At 40.3% G+C, this 27,408-nt stretch overlaps 1 protein-coding gene across 3 annotated transcripts in view; it reads right to left on the bottom strand.

The window, feature by feature from the left end:
- ARID5B (AT-rich interaction domain 5B) overlaps positions 1–27,408 on the bottom strand; it is a 121,447-nt gene that overhangs the window by 53,904 nt on the left and 40,135 nt on the right. For all 3 annotated transcript variants that reach the window (XM_042790426.1, XM_033004286.2, XM_042790432.1), the window contains one exon: positions 18,003–18,233. In XM_042790426.1, coding sequence (XP_042646360.1) covers positions 18,003–18,233 — 231 coding nt within the window. The remainder of the gene's footprint in view (positions 1–18,002; positions 18,234–27,408) is intronic.

Below are 27,408 nucleotides of genomic sequence, written 5' to 3'. Positions count from 1 at the left end.
AAGCATGGAGGAGTTGTTATTTGACTCCCAAGTATGTGAAGTCTCTAACAGAAGTTCCTTTGGAAGCACAGAAAAAGACACAAGGACTGATAGTGCTGAATGTAGGTTTCCCACAGCCCAAGTCAATGGGCTCCCTGTGCCAAAAATGCAGCAGGCTGGGATCTGACAGTCCCAAAGATGCATATGCCAAACGCAAGCCTTTCCCACAGTTCTGTGGCAGGTACATCGTTGCCTTTAAAACAGCATCAAGACTCCACTAAAACATCCCTCTACTTCTGGAATCATACGCAATCCATAATGTGGGACTCAAGTTTAAATTCAAAGACCAATTAAAAAAAAATAAAATCAATTAAATGCTTTTATGAAACAGGAGATTGATCTGCAGCTTAAAACTTCCAGTAATGTAGTATTTTATAACTTTAATAAATAATGCTTTTATCTTGATTGCAAAATAATACCCTGCCATGAAAACACAGAGCAGAGGTAGGAAACTGTTCAACAAGAATTAAAATGTCACACTTTGCACAGAACGGAGCATTACAATTATTGGTGAAACACATTTTTCATACTTGTTAACACAAAATTAACAATTACATACATCACTTAATTCTATAAGTGCATATCTCTCGAAGTACCCATTAGCTAACCATGCCTAGTTCAGTTTTAATATACATGCAGCTTTGCAGCACAGAGGGGATGTAACTATGCGAGTGCTGGCACAGTAAACCCTGAAATGGCAAGTGCTATTAAATTGAGATGCAATCACGTTGAAAGGGAAACATTAACAAACAGCAGACAATTGAGAAGAAAATACAGGGCGCTTGTGTTCTAATACATGTGCTTCAAAACCTTATATAACTATTCATTGTCTAGTTCATCTGGCCAGGGGCCCAGTTTGCTCTATGCTATGCTATACTAATTTTATAATAATAAACTGTTACACAAGCTTTATGCAGTCATGCATATGAAGAGGTTGTGGAAGACATTACATTTGATTATCTTTCTAGCAAAGACACCATCTTGAAATTAAGCATAGCCTGGTAGAAGTATATATGAGTTTTAAAAAAAAAAAAAAAAAGAAAAAACAAAAAACAAATGTGAGTATATAATTAAAAATAACAAAAAAAAGAAGAAAAAAAATCCTTTCAAAAAGGTTCTTTTCCTCCTCTGAATATCACCTTCACATTATGCATGACAGATGAATACCACTAATCCCGTAACACAATGCAAGAATCTGCATGTTCCTGAACTACGTTCATTTGAAGACAATCAGTGGTTTTTGGAAACGCATGCATTTTTTTTTTTTTTTAATACACCTTCTTTTTGTAAAAACAAGGCAAAATGGTTTACAAAGCCAAAAGGAATGCGTGAAATAGCTGGGGTTTAAAAGCCCTTTATGTTATTCGTTGCTTTAGCATGAACCAACATGAACCACTGAGATGCTTCAGTTAAGATTTATCCATACCACAAAACCTTTGTTGGATAGCAGTTGGAAAACATGGGGGTGAGAGAGACGGGGCACAAAAGCATATACAGTATGAACCAGATGCGATCCAGAAAAGCAATTTCATATTCCACATTTGTCTATGGAATTGTCTGAGAATTTTCTGCTGAACATTATTTCCAGGTTTATCACAGCGGTTCAAAACTGGCTATATTTAGTCACTGACCAGTGCCAGAAAGCACTACCAGACTATAGGATCATGGCATATTTTAAGTTTGATCTCTCATCAGCCATCAAGGCCAGAAATAAATGCCTTTTATAATCAGAAAGAGTAAAAGCCTCAGACCTCCAAGACACATAAGGTTTTTTTTTTTTCCAGTTCTAAGTCATGAGATATCAACCTCAAAAATCACATTATTCTAATTATCATTGTGCATCTGCTACTTCCCGGCCACCCCCTACATATTTTGATTTCAACATTTTAACATCTAATCTAAAAAACCCCACTAAAGCTAGTGAACCAATGTTTTATGTGGGGCCCCTGAGGCACTTCCACATGCATATACCACCACTACATACCAAAAGCAAAGAGTCGGCAGTCAAGTGGCACCGAAGTCAATGGGAGTAGGAGCAAACCCCAAAAAGCTTTAATGCCAGATTCTGATCCAAATCACATCACTGTCAATCCAAAGTAATTGACTCCTGTGGATTTACATGAGTGGAAAGGAGATCATAATCTTGCTCTTAACCTTTACCTTTGAAGTAGAGATGGTCATAAATCCGATTTTTCTATCCAGCAGGAAAATGTCAGAATTTCATCATTTTCTTCAAATCGGGGCAGGCAGTCAAAAAAGTTCTGAGCAACACTAACAGGCAGCTATCAGGCTCTTCAATTTTAATGTGTCTAATGAAAAGAAACCAACTGAAAAGACTTCTGCAGATCAAAGCTCTTTTACCTCAAATGGTTTTGACATTAAAGTGCATCCCACCGAACCATGGGTCCCAGGGCCCTGTGCTCCCACGCTCCACCGTGCTGAGCACTGAGCGCCCGGAGCCGCTGCGATGGTACATCTGCTGGGGAGACTGTGGAGCAGCACCAAACCTCGGCCCGAGAAAGGGACGGGCACAGGACGTGGCTGCACTAGCATCACTGCGACAGCCTTGTCCCCAAGAGTATGTCAACACAACATGATAAAGTTCAGTCCTTCCAACTCTAGACCAAGCATTTCATTTCAACCTTTCTGAAGAGAAAACAAAACAAAACAAAAAAAAAAAAAAAAAAAGAAAACAACAACAAACCAAAATCCAAACAGGCATATAGTGGCTGTGGGCTGTTACTGAGGAAAAGATTTCCGTTTCATTCAACTGGCATCTTCCAGTGTTAAAAAAAGACATCAAGGACTTAGAAGAGCAAGAAAACCTCCTGTGAGGTGAAAGTTATGCCAGAATTAAAATGCAAAGCAATAAGTAGAAACCAGGTGGCAATGCAAGAGAAGGGCTGGAGCCAAGCTCCATGCAAGGGGTTTGCCTGGCGCTTAGACTCATGCCCGAAAATCTCCACCAAAGGAAGTGGGAACTTTACCCATTCTCTAGCTACAGGCGGAATACAACACAAGGTGACAAAACTTTCCTCTGCCATTAAGGAGTGTTTGTTGACTTGCTATAACTTATTTTAACCATTGCTACACTGTTTTGGTCTAGGCTTCTGAAACTAAGAAAGCCCAACCAGCGGCAACCGATTGCAACTGCTTCTAGCTGCACGACTCATCTCATCTCTGCATCTGACTGATGTGCAAGTTGGAGCTCGTATTTGCTAGTTCTTGTTTGTCCGATTTTCATGGATATTCATGCTTACATCCAACGAGTCAGCGCAGCCCTGATGCCTTCTCCAGCTCACCTGAAATGGGAGCTGATGTTTCTGCTCATTCATCTCGGCTTTCTTTGCTCTCTCGAATATTTCTGATGGTTGCTAGGCAACTATTGTTGAATACATGCATGCGGCATTAATTGTCTGAGCACTTTAAAAGAGGAAAATTCTTTAAAACTGAGGACATTGCCATACCAAAAATAGGCTATTTCCTTCATGAAGGGCAACACTCGTGGCTGGGAATGTTGATGGCTGCAGTATGTCAGAGGCTAGATGAGTCACTGAGATTACTCACACGCAGTGCAGCACAAAAGAAGTATCTTAGGAGACCTGACTTTATAATAAAGTTTTATTTTAAATGAAGTGCTTCAGATCTAGCTTTATCTTCTGACTGCTGTCATTCGGATAACACGGTCCACATTTCCATGAAATTAATGGTTTTGGGTTCAGCTGCTGTTAGACAGTGTTAGAACTTCCAGAGTGTATCAATTCACTACCTTCTAAACCCAAAATGGCACTGGCAAGTATTCCTCTTCACTACAGTTCAAAAAGATACTGTAGTCTCACTGCTGATCCTAAGTGCTCTGTGCTCCTTACCCGTAAATGTGGATTTCATTTTATAGGGTCTTTTTTTCCAAAATGCATTCCAATGTCATGATCAAGCTCTAAAGACAGTAAACACAGACTTCCATAAATTGACTTAAACTTCTAAACTAAACAACTCTAAGGATTTGCAGCTAGGTATTTTTTTTTGTTTGTTTGTTTGTTTTATAACAAACCCATCTCTACCATAACTAAACATTCACAATGTACATGTATTCATCTTAATTACAGGCTGCCTTTCAAAACAACCAACATAAAAAAACCCTTGAGGAACCATCATTTTTTTGGCAAATCAGTCAAACAATTATGGTTCGTTGCAAAATTGGGATGCTATAAAAGAATGAGGGCAACTATACTGCTAATTTTGAACATGGTATTCTGAGCTTAGAGCTGCTAAAGACTCTGGGAATAATCTTTTCCATTTTTCAAGCTTTTGCTCCACCTCTGTGAAAGTATGTAATGGGACACAGGCTCATCTCAGCAAAGTTCAGCTGAGGTTTGTAAGACTTTAAGATGAAGATGAAGTGACTTAATCAACGAAGTGAGAAGTAGAATCATCAACACCTACTTAAAGTAAACATGCCACCCCACAGCAAAGAGCTGTTTTCACTGGGAATTTAACTTCTACTACACTTGCAAATCCAGAGTGAGACACAGGAGGGTGATGACAGAGCTGGAAGGTTGCACAATACTTCTCTGTTGAAGCAGCAGCAGGGTCTGCGAATGTCACCCATGTTAGCAGGATGATCACCATTAGCCTTTCCACATATTCTCTTACCCTTTCTGTGGGCTGAAACTGCTGATTTCAAATAAATTCCTCCTCTTCTATTACTCGCTTGTTGCTAACACCTGCTTTTTAACTAGCATGCTCTTTAAAGCTATTATGCAAACAGGTAAGGTGACTGGAGACGTCTGTGAAGGACCCATCAGGGAAGACTCACAAAGTTGGTATGGTATGTTTGTAGATGATCTCACAGCGTGTCACTGCACATTTAAATGAGATGATATTGAGATACATTTTACATACTTCAACTGAGGAGATAGGATTTTGTAGAAGTTACTGAAGTGGCCTAAAATGGACCAGATCCAATTCACCCTCAGCTGATCTCCCCAACAGAGAACAGGCAGGGGACTGATGTGCCTCCAGAGACCACAGCAGAGGAGCACGCTGCCCAGTCAGTGCTCCAAGACAGGCAACTGCTCATGGTGGATGAAGACTGGTAAGGAGAACAAAGAGGACATGAGTTATCAACAGCCACCAAGGTGGACCAGTGAAGACACTGGTGTTCAGCTCCTAACACACCAGCTTCCTCCACAGCCCTGTTCCTCAGCCTCTGGTCAGCCATTGTACAATGGACACAAGATCCAGCACAATCTAGTCTTTACTGGCCCAGATGCTACAAATTACATATATTAATACAGTAACAGTTTTTATGGCCAGAAGGAATTAGTAGGATATTAGTACCTGGTTTACTTTCTGCAAATTCTGCCTATACACTGTCAGAGTGACTACTGGATAAAGACTATCTCTTCCATGAGTAAGGATAATGTCATTTGGAAAGCAGTCTTGATTTAAAAGATTCAGGTGATAAAGAATCTGTTACTCCTAGTTAAGTTGCTCCCATGGTTAATTACCCCTCACTGATAGGTAACTGTGCCTTAGTTTCAGCATTAATTTATCTGCTTCCACTCTGAAGCACAAGGTTCTGCTATGTGTCCGTTTGCCGAATTAGAAGGGCCTTTACTGTCACAGGTCGTCTTCTCCTCATGGACATACTGACAGACAGTGATCAGGTCCCTTCTTCAGTCTTCTCCTCCATGCACTAAATGGATTGACATTCTTTAGTCTTTTGCTTGAAGGCAAGTTTTCTGTGCCATGAATTGTTTCTGGGGTCTTTCCTTAACCCTGGCTGGTATTTCAATACAATGTGCAAAGCGTGGGCATCAGAATTGGGCACAAAGCTGAAAGTGGGGAAAAATCTAATAAACTCTTCCTGCTCTTCCATGTTCTTCTGCAGCCCATAGTTCAGAATAATACATTTGAGTATTAGTAGTGCAGTTATCCCATGAAATTGTATCACCCTTTTTTCAGGAAGCCGTCATCATTTGACTGACTTACCAAAAATGTTAGCTCTTAAGGGGTTTGATAATGATTTCCTCTAGCGCTACATGCAGCGGTAGTAACACCTCTCTATTTCTTCTCACTATTCCCCTGCTTATTCATTTAAGAACTAGGTTTGCTCTCCTACTTTAGTCAATTGGTTATCTATCATTACCCTCAAGTAATTTATGGCATTAGGACCAACACAGCAGCCCTTAGGCACAAGGAAATGCTTGTCTGATCACTAAAAGACCGAGATACAGCTATATATAATACAAAGGCTCAAACTTCAGCTGAAATGCAAACTCTTACTGATTCACTGGCCTTTGGCCCATAATGGACAATAAATCAATTAAAGGACATTACAAAGTCCTAATTGACAATGATAAACCTATAAAAAAAAAGCAACTTTTTTTTTTTTTTTAAGTTTGCCTTCATATTCAGCACTTGTGCATAAAAAACATGATGTTATCAAGAAGCTACCAGCATCCACTAGTTATCACTGGGAAGATGGATGCTCACACCACAATGCATTGGTACCTTCTCCAGGTACACAAGCAAAAAGGGATTGCTGAGGTCTCTTTAGCTGTTTGCCTAAATGATAAACTAATTCACATACTGGCTGTGATCTGTCTGATCAGGTTTACGAAGATCCTGACAAGTAATGAGAACTTACTCAAACAGCACTAGTGTCAATAGAGGGAAAAAGCCCTCCTCTCGATCACCCTTAATGCCTCCACATCAAGAATGCCCTATTTTGCCTCTTTTGCAATTTGATTTAAAAACAAATTCACAAAATCCTAGCCATGTGGAATTTAAATTCTGCAGAAGTCTCACCCACCAGTAATTACTACTGCAGTGTTTAAAATTCTAAAAGAAAACAAACCCAAACCTGAACAAAATACTATTTTTCAATTAATTTTCTTCCTCTGATTTCTCTCCACATTGCATCATCTCCCAATTACTGTGATTTTGCTGAGTGTGCCAGTTTCTTAAAGACACAGCTATAAAATGTATGGACTAATTGTTGAGCAGAACTGAAGAGCTATTAAAACTGCAATAGTACAGCACTTCCAATGGTAGTCTATTATTTCTACATGATTGGTTTTGTACAGTCCAACTCACGCAGTGAAACTCTTAGATAAATTAACTCCTTCGTTTTGACACAAACATCAAAGGGAGAATTAAAGGAGAATGAACATTATTTTCTGCTGCTATTTTCGACATACTGTTCATAACACCCATGCATGTTCCTGGAAAGTTACAAATTATTTAAACTGAGAAAGCCATTTGCTGTTTTATCAAGCCTGTAATACATAAAATTTGGCTCCAGAATTATCTCATTTTCCCATTTCATGTTTCCCTGTCATCTACATGGTAGAGCATGTTTACAGAGCTTTATAACTATAATATACAATTCAGTCATTTCTAAACAGCTCTATAAGAGTAAGCCTGAAATGTACACATTTTAAAGATTACTTGGTGAACACCAAACCCTTTCCCAGCTGTTTTAAATTTTGAATTTCCCAATAAATGAATAACATACTAAAAAAGCAAACACGATCTGACATTATTTAGTCTAAGTTTCTAAAATGGCATAACATCTGTAGCTAAAAACAATTTTGAATAACTATATTTAACTAGAGCAGTATTCTATTATTCATAGCTCATTTTCCTTACAGACTAGGGGACTTAAGGCGGTGTTCAAACATTTCAAACGTTTCTTTTAATTGTTCAGTCCTTCCAACAGCCAAACTGCATCAAAAAGGGGGGGGTGGGGGGGGGAAGAAGAAATCTTCACTCATATCTTTTATATATATTCATGTGACCAACCCATGATCTCAGTTAAGTGCCACAACTGTTCATTAACACACATCACAGCCCCACAGCCAGCACTGCAAGCTTTGAAACCATGCCAGAAGCAGGGGCTCAACAAATGGCACTTTGACCTTTTCACTACTAACTTCAATCTTTATTAAAATCTCTAAGACGTCAGCTCTGTCTCCCTCTTTTACCACCTTTTATCTGCTCCCGAAATACCTAATATTCATTCATTAAATGGAAAAGTTTGCTACATTCTTACGTAATGATAGATCCTCCTTTCACTTGCAATCGGCTTGTGAAATGCCTTTGATTAAAAAAGAGAACGAAAACACCCCTTCCCCCCGCCAAACAACTCTAAATTCAGATTGCTCACTCATTTCCAGGGAAATCAAGCATGCTGCCTAATATTAAAAAATCTTGCAGCATCCAGGCAAGTTTAGTTCCATTTTATGTTCCTCTTATTAAATTCTAACTTAGCAACGCACGAAAGGCTCACCCTGCTCTTCTCTTGCTTTTTTAATTCCACATTTGCATCTTCACATCTTCAGCCTGAGCATCTGTGGGGAGATAGAGACTGATTTTTTTGCCCAGCAAGGTTTCTGTTCCCTACAGTAGGGTCACCAAAACCAGTAGTCCCATGGAAGAAAAGAAAATGTAACTAGGGACAGAGGCTTTGATCATTTTTATTGTGCTCAAACATAGATTGGGAGGGAGAAAAATAATGCTTTTTTTTTTTTTTTTTTTTGCCTAGAAGTAATAAACTAATTACACGTTAACAAAAAAATCTTAAGAAAAAGTTTGCATGAGTCATTTATGTGTTTTCATTCTTTGTAAACTTTCTGGCACACCCTATATGCTTCATTTCTTGCTTTAAATAAGTAAGTACTGGAAAATATGCATAGTATTTGGAACCAAGGGGAATGACATATTAATTTGAAGCTTGCTTCGTGTAAGTTCGCCTTTTCCAGATTCTAAATTAAACTTCAAGGAAACCTAAAACTCGCCTGCAACCTTTAATTTATACCCCCCTTCACCCATGGATTATCTAGAAGGTATAAACTATTCATTTAAGCGGCACAGTGAAGTATCATCATTAGGTGGCTTAGTTGCCTGGGTTACTACTATCAGCTTGACCAGTAGGGAACCTGGGAAGCCTGAGCTCTGAAGGGGGGAAAAGTAAACAAAGTAATGAGTAACAGTTACAGCTCTTTAAAATGTGTACATTAACCTCGGTATTGGGAAACTATTTGCTTTTTAGAGGCAGCACCCTCTGATTGAAATAATGATAAATATTTTGGAAATTCCATCTGAAGCCAAAATGAAATTACTCAAGTGCACTCTGGGAGAACAAAGCTTTTTAGTATACCTTCAAATGAACTCAGGTAAGTTTACAAATGGCCTATACCTAAAAGACCATTAACTAAAATTACATTTGTTTTTATTGAAAGACAGCCTCAAGTGCTGACATGTAATATATGACATGTGATACATAATAATACTCTTAAACCAGTTCTGACATAATATCTCCCAAGGCATAATAACCACAAATGACTGCTTTAGTTAAGAACTAGCCAGAAGCAAAATAGATCCATGTAAAAGTAGCTTTAACCATAAATACCTCAACAATATTTTATGTCACTTTGTAAAAAAGTTAAAGGAGTCCCATAATAATTAACAACAAAAACTTCATGTTCTTTACTATTGTATGGTGGTTGTGAAAGGTTATTTCATAGTCCCGCAGCTGCCAATGCTGTAAATTATGCAGGCACCAAGAAGCATTAAGGAGAAATAATAGCAATTTAAACTAAGGCTGACGTAATTCATGATAAACAGTCATTGGAAAATATTACAATGTTGTCTTTTTTGAGTGGGTTTAATCAGAAGAATGTGACCGTATTCTGACATAAACCACTTCTCTTTTCCATTGTACGGGCACAAGAACAGGGGCCCTTCCCTGGACACAAAGGTCTCCCCTGCTCCAACCCACTGCGGAGCGCCGGCACCTTGGGGATGCAGCCTATAAGGTTTGGGACACCAGTGGACCAAAAGCTCTCCCAAGACAAACCTCAAGAGTCTGGGCAGACCCAGTGGTCCAAGGGAGGCACTGAAACCAGAAGAGTCATCAAACGATGATGCTCTAATGAAGACATATTGCAAAAACAAACAAACAAACAAACAAACGGCACCAGAACTGAGAACACGGATGATGGACATGGCTCACACTCACAATGAATGCAGCGTGGCTTACTTTTCATTATAATGACAAAAAGTTATTTTGATAGCTGAATCATAAAACTAGCCATTGAGTGGAAATCTTATGTAAGAGGAGTTAGTCATTTGTATCTACATTCATTTAGTGAATGGACACCAATAAAACAGACCCATGTGTAGTATATGACAAAGCCCACCTGATAAGTTACGTTTATCAGGCACAGAAGAACAGCTCACTCGCTGACCCTTTGTTTGCTGGAACCACACATAGTATCTCTGCCAAACGCTGGCTGACAAAACACGTAAACTCCACAATACTGTCACGTATTCACTCTTCAATTAAAAATTAATAAGGAGAAGAAGTTAAAGGCGCCAGACTGGAAGTGGGCACACCCAGGCTCTCGGCTCTGCCACGGGCGCTTGCAGGAGGGCGGGTGTCTCCCCTCCTGTCCCGTGAGAGCCCCAAAGCCTGGGCTGTCCCAGCAGGGAGGCCGTACTGGCCACCCCACGGTTCACAGCCCTGATGCGTCCTCAAGCAGCCGGGTCTTGGCCAGGCACAGCCCAGGAGCACGTGGCACGTGGGCCCCTCTCCCTCCCAGACTGCTACCCAGGGGCACCCAAAGAAGTAAGGAGCCACATGAACTTCACAAGAAGTTCCTCACCACAGGAGCTGGGCTCCCGCAGCGGTGCTGGCCGGCTGCTGCAGGCTTCTTGGGCAGCTACCTCGTCACTCCGCGCAGGACAGACGGCCACCACCAGCCCCGCTGACAAGTGATGCCAAGGGGCCGGAGGAAACGGGTAAAAGCAGCTTTTCAGGCAGCATCTGCCCCTCTGCTCAGCATCTGCTGCCTTCCTGAGGGCAGTGGGAACACCCAATCCGAATAAAATCAGCATTCTCCATAAAGGAGTTTTGATTATAAAGTGAAAAATAATCTATCTTAATATTTATCCTGGTTACAGATACTGTTGCTAGTGAAAATGTAACCCCCCCCCAAAAAAAGTAGAAGCTAACAGCATTTGTTTCTATTGAAGCTCTTGCAGACAGGAAGGTATTTTATCTTACTTTACCACACATTACTTATGTTCACTTAACAGCTTGCTGTTAACATTGGGTGAGATTCTGCCCTTGGTTAACTGGTGAAAATGGTGAGCAGCAGCCACTGAAGTGGATCGAGTTATTTTGGATTTACGCCACTAAGCGAGACAGAATGTGACCCCTTATCAGTGCCTTTTTGCTTTGAGTATACAAATATTTTATGCATTTCAATGAGTGACAGAATGCAAAACTTGCAAATATTTATTTTTAGATGTATGGGGAAAAAGCAATTAGAGCTAAAAATGTTAAGAATGAAGAAATCACTTAACAGAAGCAATTATGTTGGGCACATAAACAGCTCTGCCTTCAGCCATTTTATTCAAACACTGCAGAGCACACTAGAAAATATCAATTGTTTAAAAAAACTGCAAGTATTTTTTCACAACTGAAAAATCAATCATTATAAACAACATCTGGGGATCATTAATATCTTACTCTACAGTTGAATTAACAAAATAAGAAAGAAGTCTGACCAGAATTTAGAACACTTCCAGATTTGCTTTTTCAAGCTAAAAGCTCCTGTTTGCAGAGGTGGGGTGGGAGGGAAGAGGAAATGTACATTTATCTATATTGTATATAGCACTATTATGCATTAATCACTACTTTCCCTCCAGCTATGCCCTGTTTTTGTTTTGAGAGAGTTAAAATTTGAAATATTTAGCTAAGTTACTCTGCCCAGGACCTTGGAAAAGATTTGCATATTTTTCACACTGTCAGAGATGCCACATAAAACTCCATCTAAGGAGGTCCCAGTATCCATGCTCATAAAAAGCCTCCATAATTGTCCTATCGCATTTTTAAATGCTTAAATGTTCTAGTCTTAGCAGAGGAGCACTAACACTGTTCCCACTCTAACATCACATTTGTGTTAAAACAAAGAAGCCTGAAGCATCTATCTAGAAACTTCAGGGGTTTCTGAATTTCACTGATATAAATTATCCTGCAGGTAGCCAAATTAGGCAATAGCAATAATGCTGATACTTTACGTCAGCTGAAAAACATTATAAAAACATCCTTTCAGGCCTAAGTACAATTTTTGTACTAGAGCTGGCTTAAAAAGAAAAGCCAACTTTGACTCACACAAATAGTCACCAACAGGAAAACTGTATTTCATTTAGACTAGAAACATTCTTCCTTTTTTTTTTTTTTTCTTTTAAGTCTCATTCCCTGCCAAGGTTTTGTTTTGCTATGTTTTTCCCCTAAACAACTGATTTTATCTGAGTCACAAACTTCTGTAAACTGAGATGTATAACAAAAGCAAAGACCAAATTTCAGCTATACCAGGAGTAATGGTACCACTCTGTGCCCTGAAGTCATCTGCTTTCAGCCTACACATTTTTTCTGGCACATGACCTACCCCTAAAAAGTCCCTCCTTCTTCATAGCGCCCTCCTGCCATGGCTTCCTTAATCAATGACAAGATAGAAGGTAGGTCCTTTTGCAATTGTTGGCTCAGAAACCCCGGTGGCTGGGAGGATGGCTAAGTCGCCCCTCACTCCTAACCATCCCCTGTCAGCCCTGGAAGTGAGAGAGTCTGCATTTTTGTACAGAGAGATCCAAGTTGTTGAAGGTTTTGAGGTTTGTTTTGGTTTTAATGTAGATGATTTTTCCCAATGCAAGCAATGTATCGTTAAGTTTTTTGGGGGAGGAAAGGGAGAGGAGGGAAGTGAGGACTGCAATGCCCTTTACACATAATTTTTTTCAATAAGCAGTTTCCCACTGCATTTCTTATGTTATGGTAAAATGAAGAAGTTTAATTTTTCAGAGAAAAAAATGATATTAATACCACAGCAGGATGTAGTTTTCTCACTTTTTGGTATGAAATGTTCCATAAAATATTGGCCTTTACATGCAAAAATAAAACTTTTAACCTTCTTTTGGGGGTGAACAAGTGTTTATGGTACCCCAGGGACCAAACAGCTTATTTAATGGCATATTGGACCCAGCATGCTGTAAAAATAATCCAGAATGATTTAAAAATTACCAAATAGATTTTAAAAATCTAGAAGAAATAAGGTATTCAGTTTTCTCTCACTCTCCTCTTTATAGAAAAAGCAACCCCATACTCACAAAATAAAAGAGAGACTTCTGGCTCATCTTTAGCAGGCAGTATTTATAATATTTATCTAGAAAAGCACCATGACAAATCTTTCTGTGTGAGATTTTCACCTAGAGAAGCTGATGGAGCTGTAGAAATCCACCATCACCCCAGCACCTGACCCTCCTGCTTCCAAGCTGTGTGTCTGTTCCCGCCACCCTGCGAGTCCCCGAGCCCGGAGAAGGTGGTGGTCATGCTGACAGACACATCTGCACGCTCCCTTGCTGCAGGGAGCCACATGCATTTGGCAATGCAGCACACAAGTGGGTCGTGAACGGATCCACGCTCACCAGTGTGCTCTGGAAGTCATTCCATGAAGTGGAACAGGCACGGGTCTGGTAGAAGGCTCAAGTCACCTTCTTCAGACAAGCAAGTGCAGAGGATGTGTGCTGCTCTAGCAATGGCTGCACACCAATTTCAGCCCAGTGACCCTCAGATACAGCTTCTGGACACTGCAGAGGCAGTTTTGCCTCCAGCTAGATCTCTTTGGTCTATAGTGAAAACTATTAGGATCCTTATTTTTCTATTCCTTCTCTCTTGCGGTATATATGACCACACAGCAAACGCCAGCAAATTATATGCATTTACAAAAGTTATTCAATAACAGTAACCCCAGAGGCTGATAAATGAAAAAGATCTTGAAAAATGTCTTTACCAATGATCCTGACTTGAAGAGAAATGAATTGTTCAGCTGGCACATCTTATTTTTATTTTAAGGGAGCAGGGGAATGAGGAAATCGGGTTTTGGTTTTTTTCCACATGCCAATTAATAGGAGCAGTTAGATAAAGGAATGCGCAGGTGAACTCTAGCCTGCACAGAGACCCAAGACAAGGCCATGAAGCCAGCGGATCCCATTTGCTCACTCTGCTGCGTCCAAGCCGTCCCTCCCTCGGGCAGGCAGGCACAGCCCGGGGGGCCACGGCCGGGATCCTGTTGCCACTGCCGCCCGGGTCCAGCCCGAGGTGTCCCCGTGGCCCTCGCTCAGTGCCACCTGCAAGCCTGCACGGGCTGGCGGCACCGTCAGGCAGGGCCCAAGCCTTTGCGCTTCCGTTTGACCACGGACCACTTCACTCCAGCCTCCTGTGCAGGTTCAAAATCTCAGATTTCTTGTTCCTAGCAGGCAACGCCAGCATTTCATTATCCACCTGGACTGCTTCGTGCTGGTGAGGACCTCTAATTGCTCTTACTTCAGGAGGGGAAGAACTATGCCGTCAGACTGTGGTCATATCCATGAACTTTGGCTATCAAGACATCCAAGCTCGGCTTGTATCTTCTGCAGAAGCAAGCTTTTGAGCTTATTTGCATTTTGGAGGGGAGCCCTCCAAGGCAGTAAGATTAACTAGTCGGTAGTTACATCAACAAGAATGGGAGCAGGAGGCTTCCCAGTCAGAGCAGTCTTTTCTCTGTAAATGGAGAGCAAGTCCTTCCCCAGCAAGCTGCAAAGAAACAGATGCAATTGTTTGAGCCTTCCAGCTGCCGAGCCGATTCCTCAGCAGCCCGCTTCTCCAGCGGCCTCCTTGACGGGACGTTGTGGCACACTGAATCAAGTTAGAAGAGAATCAGAAAAGGACTCTGCAAGAAAATCAGTCCTGAATATTCCTGCCCAAACCACGTGGGCACATGCCATGCAGCAGTGCACAGGCAAGGCAGAGGCAGACACAGGTAGCTGCAGTGTCGGCAGCAGGTACTGGCTGTGGTAGCTCTCGCTGAAGCCGGAGGGGAAGGTTACTTCAACCTAACCGTTACAGGAGCTCTGTGGAAATACAAAGGCCATCCTGCTTCAGGACTGCCTGAAGCATCAAAGCATCTCTTCCAGCCATGTCTGTGGCAGCTCACAGGCAGCATTTGCATACCTCTTCTACTTAAAGTCCCACACCAATGAAACATTATTTATTGTCAACAAAACTTAATTTTTCTTCCTCATTTCCTGCTTTATTTATTTTTGTTAAACCCTACAGAGCGGGGAGGAGGAGTCAGAACTGAACAGAATGTTTTTGTTATAAACGTATAATAAAAGTAGAGAGAATATCTCCCGAAAAAACATTTCTCTCTATTAAAACAGCCTAACAAGGCCAATAGCTTCCACAATGTCGTGAATCGAGCTCTTTGTAAAGGTGTTTATTGTGTCTCACTTCTGACATGCTGTATCTGTTGCAGAGTATTGCCAATGTGCAGAGAACATGTAACACCTTCCCCAACAGTAATGTTTCTGAAGAAGACCTGGCATCCATACCAGAAGCCAGCGCTTCCCACGGAAAGACATCAGTAGACTGTATTCCCCAAACTTCGTACTCGCTTTAGAGTTTGGAGAGTTTCAGGTGATGGGGAAATACACATGTTCCTATCTTGTTCCTTCTACACACGTCTTTCATTTGCAAGATAAGAAATAGCCAAGCCCTTCAAATTAAATGTGTCTGGGTCTCCTTATAGACACCTTTTAAGAATTTTAGTCACATTTCCGTAATCTGGTCTCCCCTCAGATTTGACTGATAAATACCAGTGCCTTAGAGTAATCCATTTATCTACTGTACCACCCTGCCTCTGTTTAGCTTTAGCAGTCATCACTTTCCATGTGTGACATCAATCTACATGATATCAATGTAAACTGTTTGTATAACGAAGTGTTGTACATTTTATTGTCCTGCCAGCAAAGAAAAGGATAAAATAGCACTTCGCCTGTTGCCTTCAACAAAGGTAGTGTAATTGACACCATACATTTTGCAATACAGAAACGGAACCATACATTGGCCAGTTTTTTCTTCTTAACACAGCAGGGCTTGCAAATTTTACCACATCATTATTTTCATAACAAATACTTTTAAAGAGTACTATTTTTTTTTGTTTTTATAGGCATTTAAAAAAATCTGCTTCTTAAACCAAACTAAATTTTAAATACACGTTATTAATTTCTATGGCTAAGATTTCTGTGGCTCTGGTTTGATAATGAGATAATTGCCTCGCAAAGGTCAAGAGAATGGCATAGTTAGCTTTCAGAGACTGAACAAAGCACTTGCTCCGGTTCACTAAGCATAGTTTCTGCATCACTCCACATCTCTTTGATTCATCTATTACTAATATTCCATGATACACTTACATTATGGATCCAACTATTTCAACAAACCTGTAATCAAGAGATGACCCTGAATAAAATACTCCACAGAAAGCAGATGGTATGCTCATCAAACGCCTTCAAGCCTAAAATAACCTTTCCCATATAAAAAGAATAGTCAATTAAAACTGAACTTTATATTCTGAGCTGGAGCTCAGAGTAAATAAAAATCAACATGATACTATTGTGTTACTGGACCAAACTTCCAGGGCATTTCATTCATTTTTTTCCCCATCCGCACCCCCTAAGAGCAACCAACACTTTTATTCATAGTTCATTCAAAGCCTGTAATGTTTTGTGTGAGTGTGAGCAGACTTGACAGTTTGGGCCTGATCCTGCAAAAACCTGACATCACAAAATGAAAACTATTCACAGCAGTAATGTGCTCCAGTGACGACACCACGTGAGGAAGATCTCCTCTGCCTGTCAGGATCTGATCAGTGCAGCAGCAGAGGAGCACTCCTGCACTACATTACAAAATATCCCAATGCCACCAGCTGGGTTGGTGTTTCTCTGCCAACATGAAGCCTGGACTAGACGCCAAGCTCAAAGGCAGCGTGCTAGAGTTCGGAAAAAGGGTGAGATGATTCTCCCATCACAGGCATCGTTGAACCCCTTTTCCTCTCACTCCCACTATTATATGTTTAATGCATAATCAGAAATTCTCTAAGAAACCACAAGAGATTCCTTGCAGAGATGAAGGGGCCTTGCACAGCTATGCAAACAGACTTTGGGAGCGTTAGCCACAGTGCTCATCCATCTGGTGATATGGGTAATAAAACTTAATTCTCACAGCACAGGTACACTGCTAAAGAAATTACACTAAATCCATTACTAAAGTTACACTGGGTGTGTACACAACATGCATTCTGCCACACATTCAGCAGCACATCCGTTGCCCTTGGGTTGATCTGACACAAAAAATATAAGGTGTGAAATCACCTGGCAGCTATCAGGAGTCAAATCTTGCAGCCCAGCTGTAAGGGGCTGCATACTTCTCTAGAGCTGCAGAGTATTCTCTACACCCTCTGAATTAAGAGGTCATCTCCCAGAAGTGCCTCTGCACTTGTAAAATCAAACTCCTAGCTGGCAAAGCCCTGACTGAAAAAGCCCACATTCCAGGAAGGCCAGAAACACCCCAGCTATAGCTGACATTTGTTCACAGCCCTAGAAACATACGCACGGTTGATGAGTGCTCTGCAACAGCAATGGGATGCGCAGGGAGTCTCCCCTATTTTGCATTTGTTAGCATATTGCACCAACAAGGACTTAAAAAAAAAAAAAAACCAAACACACTTTGTAAAGCTTCTGGAAAGACACTGGCTATAGGCGAACGGTTAAGGTAGATAAATTTCAAATCCAGACAAGGGATCCTTTCATTCATACTGAGTAACTGTGCTACACGCTCTACTTGTGTAACATTATCTTTGATTGTGATAAATTCGAGCTGCAATACCAAGATCACTAGTGGCTAGAAGCCTTCAGTCTCACAGAGGAAAGAGCACATTCGGTATTTAACATTTCAAACATAAACAGCATTGGTTCACTTCAAAGGAATCACACCTTCCCCATGGAAAACAGTGGACAGTTAAAAAGAAGAAAAATGTCTTTACTTGTGAGAAAAAGAAAATAGCTGTAACGTGACTTACCAAACTCATCACATATACTTTCATTTTCTATTAGAGTAGGATGATCAAATGTATCCCGACAGTAGAAGATTTGGGGGTTCTTGCTTGTTACTGCAATGCCTCCCAGGGCTAAAACAAACTGGTCTGTTAGTATTGAAGAAGGCTTGTCCTGAATGCGCTTTAACATGGAACGATATCGACAGTACTGTGGGTAGCTGAGAATTAGCAGGTTTGAATCTTCATCATCCTCACCTGGAAGAAGAACAGAAAAAACCCCACCTCTTAGTATGTAAGAAAAATACATGTAAGAAAAATACAAAACAAGAGCTGTAACTCAAGCACCTCAGAAAACCCGTGGCCCACTGGTTCAGTCTTTTCTCAAGACCTATCTTTTATAGCACAGTGGTTTTTGAAAGAAAGGTTAAAAATAGAAATTTAAAAGAAGTTTATTGAAGCAGCTTCTTTTCTGGCTTTCTGTTCATTTCTCCCATGCTTACTCACAAGGACTCTACCTGGATGAGTAAGAAAACACTGCTTTGCAGAATTTGGCCAACGGCCTGCATCAAAGTGGTCTCCATACTTTGCCAACTTGGCTGCTCTGATAGAAATATTATCTGTCATTTTTACTCGGCTCCCTATACAGCCTTACTGAAGTCATGTTTACACCAGCTAACGTCTTTTAAAAATAATAATATACAATCCCCAGAGCATACAGCTATTAATTTTCCTTTGAAGTATCTGATACTGGTAACTACCAAAGGGCCCCTGGGCCAGGGAGGTGGGCTGATCTGACCTGGTTATTGATGCTAAGCTACCCCAACAGGTGGAAATAACTTTCCTCACATTAACTGCAAATGCAGCAGGACTCAATAAAACACCTACAGAGCACAACGAGCAAATGAATTTTCAAACAGCTCATACTGTCGAAATGTGGGCTCAAAATATAAAGCAATCTAGAGATCAGACCCTTCCATTCCCCCAGGTTTTAGACGATATTAGGCATAAAGGCAGCAGATTTTGAAATATCACAATCAAGTTTCATCATATGATAATCAGCAGGAAACCTAACAGCAAAAAAACCCAACCAGACGCAAACATGAGAAATTATTCATTTGCAGGTATGCAGCCAGTACTTAACAGCACTTCTTTTTAGGCTCATTTATCTCCTCAGGTGGGGTAACTGAACATGGCTTCCCATGCATGCCAATGAAGACAAAGCAAGAGCACTCACTTTACGTTTTTTGCTGTACTCTGATTACTGAATAACTCAGCTATTTCTTCCGTCAGAGACAAAAGGTCTACTATTTAATACCATTACCAATACTGAAATCATCTTTCTTACCCTTAAAGTAAAAATCACTTCAGATATTGAAAGAAATGTCAGATCAGTTCTCCCCAACTAAATACGATGGCACAACTCATCTTGATTCGCATGAGGCAATGGAAATGTTGACACATAGAAGGCGAAATTTTAAGAAGTCTCTGGAAGCAGATATATCACCTACAGTGTCATCATTGCAGACGAATGCGATGCTGCAAAAAAAATGAACACTGCAGACGGACTTGGGAAGTACTGTTTTTACAAGCATAGCTCCTGAAAGCCACCACTTTTAAAAACTCAGAACTTTCCCCAATACCCTAACGCGGGTGGGGAGATCAAATAATTTGTGTAAAAAAAGTAAGAGTAATACATTTTGGTAAACAACATTGACATTTCTTCTCTAAGAAAATAAAATTTATGGCCCTAAAACCTCTTTTGGTCAAGAAGGATGTGGTCATGCCTTTCTTTGTTTTCAACAAGAAAGTATCCCATAAGCCTACACAACAGCACGATTGAGCCAACTGCTCCTGGGAATAAGGCTCTCTCTTCTTTATTAGGAAACTCTCAAAATCAGATCAGGAAAACTGTTCTAGGAATTAACAAGCACATGATCCATCCTTTAGCTCCTTTGAGAGTTTCATATACGCCTGCCTGACAGTTATTACTACTTTATACCTTTGTGTAGATAGTGGTGAGCTGAATCTGTTGATCTGACAGCACTTTTCTTGTGCCAGGATGTGGTCAGCTTTTTAAACAGGGTGTATATAAATGTATGTCCCTTGTGCCTTTGTAGTAAACCATTAGTTTCTAGACGAATGTGCTGTAAGTCCCTGCGCAGAATTACACAAACTTTCTACCCCTGACAACTGACAACTTAACTCAAACCCCTGGCATAAATTAAAATCAAGTCATTTTTACAGGATCACCTTTATACATGCTTGTGTAACTCCAATGAGTACTTTATGATGCATTTGTTTCCTTTCCTTATTCACTCCAGGTTCAATAGATAAATCTAAGAATGAACAAAGGCTGAATAAACTGAAGATTTGTTTAGTGAAAGACAAACAGAGTGTTCCTGGAACAAAGACTTTTTTTCCGCAACCACGCCCACACGAGAAAAGAGGAATCAAAGTAGACCAACCCTTAATAAAATGCAAGCCCAAAGAACTATTTGTTTCTTCTAGCAAAATCTAACGTGCCATTTAATGGTGGGCTTAGTGTATATTGCTGAATAATTTTTATAAATATGATCAGAACGAGTCTACTCTTAGGAGGAGCAGAGATCAAAATGTGGAACACATTCCATTAAAATCAAGGAAAACAACGTAATTTCTAAAAACATTTAACTGAGATCTTAGAAACTGAGATGCTCTATTTCTGAATCTCATTTTAGCTTCAACAGAGAGAACATGGTAAAAGACAATACCTACAGTACGTCACTTGTAAGGCTCAACTGAAATTACTCTAATCCCATGCTTATATCATAATTGTGTGCTTTAATAACCCCCTTCGATGTAAATTTTTCATTTATTTATGTATTTCAGGGCTGAAAACAGAGAAACTGTAATTAGGAGGCAAGGTTCCACCCTTGCCTTCCTAGCGCTGCCTATATATGCACAGATGTAATCCAACAGTTCCCTTTGTGAGGGGTAAAGAGAGCTGGGATTTGGCACAGCCTGGCATTTATGTTGGATTACATGTTCTTCAAGTTGTCTTTGTAAGTAAGAGATGCATGAAATGCCAAACACAATGAATCTATGCAAGAACTGACTTTTCAAATCAGCACAACCATTTTTAATATGTAACGCAAAACAATTAAAAGCCCCAAAAGGAGAAAAAAAAAAATAAAAAAATAAAGCCCACTAAAAGCCCAAATTCCTAACAAATCCATCTAGAGCCAGAACTATTTACACAGAGAGCAGAGAAATACAAAACTGTAACTCGCTTTTTGTTTGCTTGTTTCGGAAACATCAGCCTATAATGTTATTGCTAACCGCCATAATCTACTCTCAACATCAGTAAGCAGTTTTTTCTTTAAAAAGACCTTCACACCAGGATTTTATAGAGCTTGATGGAAAAACTATGCATGTTCCTTCCTGTACCTAATTACCTCAACTGCAAAAGCTGCCAAGTATTTTGCCCTTTAGTTCTTTTAATCGTATTAGTGCAAATGCATTTGGATGCCAACAGAAACAAACATTTAAAGATTTTTGCTTAAAAGATTCCAAATATGTACGAGGCTGGTGCTAGGAAAGCACACTCCTCTCCTTCCCAGAAAGCAGAGAGTTATTTCTGCTGAAGAAATATGAATTTGTGCCTCTTGTAAGACTAAATGTCTAGTTTCGACCCAATTTAAGTAAAATAATGTCAATATGAACTGCTCTCACAATGATTTATGCTACCTTCTGTTACTTTATTACATTAGACATTCCTTTCTCTAAGCTTTATACTTTTCGCCGTGCTCCTAGCAACCACATAAAGGCTGAGCACCAACTTTACGCGCCTGGCACCCTTCCAGGCTCGACTGTTATTGATAATTATATTGAAGTTTCAATTTAATTGCTACTCTGTTGTGACACAGAATATTTTTTGTAATTAGGCATTTCCCATTTTCTGTCCATTCATTTTTTGTATTACTGAAAACGATTTTTTTTCCCCAGAAAACATGAGCAGAACAATGATACAGATAAGGGTATGTACATCTGTTACTATCATTACCAACACAGCAATGTGAAGGGAAGAAAAAAAAAAATTAAAGGAAAAAAAAATTGTGAATATAATTTCTTGGAAGGTAATTTTCTTTTCAGTTTAAGTGCTCTTATTCTTCTTACACTTACTCAATGATTTCCTGTTCTAATTACAAGGCATTATACAGAAAGTAATTTTTAAAAAGGAAATGTACTAGAGCAGGGGGCTAAAAAGCGTCACTTGCTTGGTATGGTTTGAAATTCCAAACTTTTGCATCTCTTTTATCAATTCTCTGCTCTACCTTTGTGCAATATATTCTACCACAAATCTACCGTCTCTTCCGAGGCAGTTAACACGAATGTATACATCAAAGAGGAAAACACACTTGCAGTTAAACTGCAGGCAGAAGGAAAAAAAAAAAAAAAAAAAAAAAAAAAAAAATCTTTTTTTTCCTCCACACTGTAGCTGGTAAATTGGAGGCAAGCCAAGCCTAGGAGTGGAAAATATTAAAAAGCAGAAAAAAAAAAACAAAAAAAAAAAAAACGAAAGAAGAAAGCTTGATTAAAAAGCGAGAGAAGAGATATTCAGTTCTAAATCTAAATGAATAAGCCACAAACTATTTCATAAAAACATACTGTGACGTAAATTACACATCAGTATTGCACTGTTGTGGTTATTTTGAGAAATGGCTTGTACTGTAAGTCAGCTGGTAAAACCCCACCCTTAATGATTTTGTAATTCTCCATACAGCAATCAACTGGAGCAGTCATGAAATTGCCAAGAAGGAAAACAGACAGAGCTGTAGAGAGTTTGTAATAAAAAGATAATGTACTTTTAACATAACAGAAGTAGAAGATTGGTTTTATTAACTAAAAAAACTACTTAAAAGGTCCCAGGCTTGCCATTTGTTTTGATAAATGTTAACACAGATCTTCATAAGATAAGCAATGGAAGTATCAGGGGAACCAGATAAAATGGGACAATGTTTTGGTGTGTGGGTAGCAAATTGAGCAAGGGAGTTATTTGGAATATAGAGTGAAAATGAAGGAAGTTGCAGGGCTCTGTCCATCAGGCTCCTCTCCTGCATGGTGCCCTCGCTACTCTGCCTTCTTTCATTACCCTCAGTTACCAAGGGGGTCTCCCAGAGGATGTACATATCATAATTAGTTTATCATCACTTGTATGCATGGCTTTGACCATATCATCAATACGTGGCAGACACAGAGGTAGTAGAGGATGCATCTGGATGTCCAGAGGGACTGGGAGCAGTGAGGGTTAGCCGTGCTGAATGAACATGGCTGTGACTCCCAAGATTAGATGTCTCTTGACTATTGCAGGGCAGCATTCAGGTGTCACTGCCCTCCCAAGACCCTCAACACCCCACTGGAGCACACATAATGGGACTTGTTTCATCTAATAACGCAGTTTTAGTCTACAACAGTTGTACAGATTTCTTTGTAGTCAGAGAGACCTCCTTCAAACCTTCTGTTTAGTAAGACATGGATCAACTCTCTCTTTGGAGCTACTCATCAATGACAACGAGCTTAGTCTAGAGGCTTAACTTGCTCATCAAATTGAGTGAGTGAAATGAATTTCACTTAAGTGATAAAGCAGTTTACCCTATGCCAAAGCAATGGTCTAAATGCATGCTAATAAATCCCCTCCCAGCTGGTACACATTTGCCATCAAAATAAAAAAGGTTCATCTCATCTGTGGCAATAGACTTTGGCTCTTCCAGCTCTTAAGATAGGATCCAGTTCTTCCCTTGTTCTACTCCTTTGGCAAGGACTTTCTGCAGTACAGGCATGAGAACACGGGGGTAGATGAGACAAAGATGTGCAGAGCTGACCCTTCAAAACCAGCAAGTGCAGGTCAGACAGGCTCTGCATATCTCAAAGCTGCCTAACAACAGGCCAAAGGGAGATAGCACAGCTTTCCATCAGACAGAAACAAACTTACTGCACAATTACCTAAAAGTCCTGAACCTCTCAAAAAGTCCAAAAGCAACAGAAACAGCAGAACAATGAAAGAGTAGCCAGAAGGAAGAAGACCTTTATGACCTAAAAAGCTTTAAGAGGAACTGTGCAATAAGAACACCTTCCCATATCACCATCCAGTCATAAACTGGAAAATACCCCCAAATCATTGCCCGGGTAACTGCAGCTGGCCAAAATGCAATGACAATCATCACCTACATCTCTGGGTACTCCTGTGAGGGGAAGGATGGCTCTCTCGATGAAATAACCTCCATGGGAGAATTATGTCTGGCTCCTTGCTTGACCACTTCTCACAGCAAATCCTCTGCACAGACACAGGGTTAAGAACCCCCGCAGGAATCCACGTCCCTTTGCACCAAGCTGCTATGATCTAGGAGCAACAACTGAGGAGTTCAGGTAGCTGCATCAAGAAACTGCTTCTGCATGCTCTAGTGCACCAATCCACTCTCTCTCCAGTGATTAGGGAAGACTTACCAAAAACAGCTCTTCCAATCCACCTTGCCTTTTCACTCCCACAGTCTTTGTTCACTCTAATAACGCCACTTGGTGTTCCCTGGCTGGCTAATTAATCAAAAGACCTGAAAATATTAATCTAAGAATCATATTTCTCTCACAGATACATGCAAATACCATAATGATTTAGCCCCATGAGATGGGACAGGAAATCTGTGTTTTTAGGTTTAAATAAATCTGGGTAAATTATTGACACAACAGGGATATCGCTTTGTTGGCAGGACTCATGCTACTCATCCTTGCTTTGAGAACCCCCCTCTATTTGAATGCTAATGCAATCAAGAACAAAGGCAACGTGTTGCAGGATATGGAACACAGTGATTACATTTATGTTTACCAGATAATGATGATGTTAACAAGTTGCCTGTAATTCTTACGTGGACGTTTGCCTGCCTGATTTTGCTTTTAAATTGTTCAAAAGGCAAAAGCCATTTCTGCCAATATACAGAATAAAACATGCGGCCTTTCTGCATGCATCAGATACTGCTTCCCTTGTAAGGAGGAGACAGAGCTAATTCTCAGAATTTTGTGCCACTTCCCCAGCCCTCTGTTTTCTGTCACAGCGCCAGCAGAGCATCAGTTGTTCAAAGAATTCCTAAGATTAGTTTAACATTTGAAAGAAAGAGAATACTTACAAATCTACTGGAGATTGAAACTACTGTTCAACCCAACAGCAATACAGTCATTAAAAAAAAAAAAAAAAAGGAGAGAAAAGACAGCACCATCTAATATGTACTTAAAGCACATGGTTGAAGAACATTTTACAGTCAGTGATTTGGATCTGAGTTGTTCTAAGTCCTACTTAACAGGGATGAAACCAAGTACGTTGATCGATGACTGACAGTATGTCCATATAATCAAATCTTCCATAATATTTATCTCATTAAATCACTTTGAATTCAAATCATAAATCCAATTTTTGAAGAAGACAAAGAAATGTAATACTGAAAAAGTTTCCAACCAGGCATTCAACATCCTTTTTCAGACCCTAATCCAATATTCAGCTCCTCATAACTGCAGCTCCTACCCTGCACTCCCAGGATCCTCCTGCGCCTTAGGAAGCAGGTTTATGAGGTGTTTCTGGACTCAAAAGAAGAGTGACTGACAATCGTCATTTCCAGCTTTTATATAACCCTTCCATCCACAGGCCTCAAACTGCTTTATGGAGATGAGTAAAAATTATTATCCCCATTACACAGAGAGAGAAACTGAGACAGAGAGAGCTTAAAGGATTTATTCTACAGCATCAAGCAACTTAGCAAGGGAGAGAGCAAACAGGCCAGGCAGCAATCCTTGTCAGGGGGATTTCTGGGTGAGAGTTTCTAAAGTTTCCTCAAAAGGAAAGTGGCCATCTTTGGCCACCCCAGCCAGCCTGCCTGCCTCCACCAGAGTCAGAGGATGGGCCAGGCAGGGGCTCTGTGCTGAGGCTTCTTTCCTACCACAACTGTTCTTCCTGTCCTGCACAATCCCAGCCACTCCATTTTATTTAGCTGCTGCCCAACTGGGATTATCTTCCCCCTTCACGGAGGGTTTACAAAGCAGAGGTTTGCCCTCCTGCTGAACAGCAGGTGACTGCCATAATGATAGCTGGAGGAGCACGAGAAAAGTGAGATGATGCTGGGGATGCGGCCAAGTTCTGGGCAAGAGCTGGGCTGTGAAATCGTCTCACCGCCTCCCAAAATTTCCTTCTCTCCTTACTCCTCATGTCACAGGCATGGGCCAGTCCACATCCAAACAGCCACGGAAGGCTACAGAAAACAACTGATATAAAAGGTTTTTCAACTGCCCTACTAGCTTTCTAAAGCAGATGGAGATGGGGGGAAGGGGGAGATTGATTGTAGAAGGGAGCACATGCTGCCTGTCCTCTTGAATGTTCTGGGTCATGTGGACCATTCAGGTTGAATGTGCATCAGCTTTAAAACAAGTATTTATCCTGGTTGTCGTGGTTACTGATAAGCAGCTTCAATTCTGCTGATAACTAAAAGAAGGAAGAATTAAAAAGGGGAGGGGGACTCAAAACATAATTTGGTAATATGACGAAGCCAAGAAGAGGAATTAAATCACATTAAACAAGCCAATTGTACTGTAAATGGCTTTGCCTCTGTATTTGCTTTTAAGTCATCTAAGGCTCTAACATGGCAGCTGCTTCAGTTTTAACAAACAAACAGTAAAAATCCCTTTTAATAACGAAAGGAAATAATGATATACTTTGCTTTAGCTGAATTCAAACATAATTTAATTTTTCCTGAGGTGAGATTTGCACAGGGAACAATCAGATAATAAGTGTTATCATTCTCATAGACAAAACTGAACCAGCACTTTGCAATTCAAAGTGCTATTTAATGCACTGTTTTCAGCAATCTCTGAACACCATCCAACATACCACTGAACTACGCTTCAGTACTTACACATAAAGCCTGATCCTGCAAATACTTGAGCATGGGAGTTATGCTACAAACACAAGTACTTGCACTGCTGCTGTGGCTGAAGTTACACATTCCCTAAAGCACCTTCATCGGGGGGCAGGGGGTCACATCCAGTAACTTTTCCTACACCACCCTCTTATCATCTTTACTATTATTATGATTAAGTGTCTTGGTTTCCCTTTTTTCTAAAGTATAGCACCACACAGAGAAAATGCTGGAGAATTAAGAACTCTACTTTCACACAGAAATGCACAACTAGAGTGACTGGCAAGAGAGGGGCACACATTTTTACACTAATGACAATTAACCCATGGAACAACAAGCTAAAGGATGTAACAGGTTCCCTAATCCAGTGCTCAAGACTGAATTTTTTTTTTTTTTTCTGAAGATATTATCAGGTCTGGTGAGTTTTAAACTTGTGGTCTGTTATTTGCCCTCTGTGCTGAAGAGGTCCAAGACAAATCCACACTTGCTTAGGAAAT

The sequence above is a fragment of the Tyto alba genome, unplaced genomic scaffold (genome assembly GCF_018691265.1).
Source record: "Tyto alba isolate M040663 unplaced genomic scaffold, T.alba_DEE_v4.0 Super-Scaffold_1, whole genome shotgun sequence".
Classification (NCBI taxonomy): Eukaryota; Metazoa; Chordata; class Aves; order Strigiformes; family Tytonidae; genus Tyto; species Tyto alba.
This window is presented reverse-complemented; position numbering and strand designations above follow the sequence as displayed.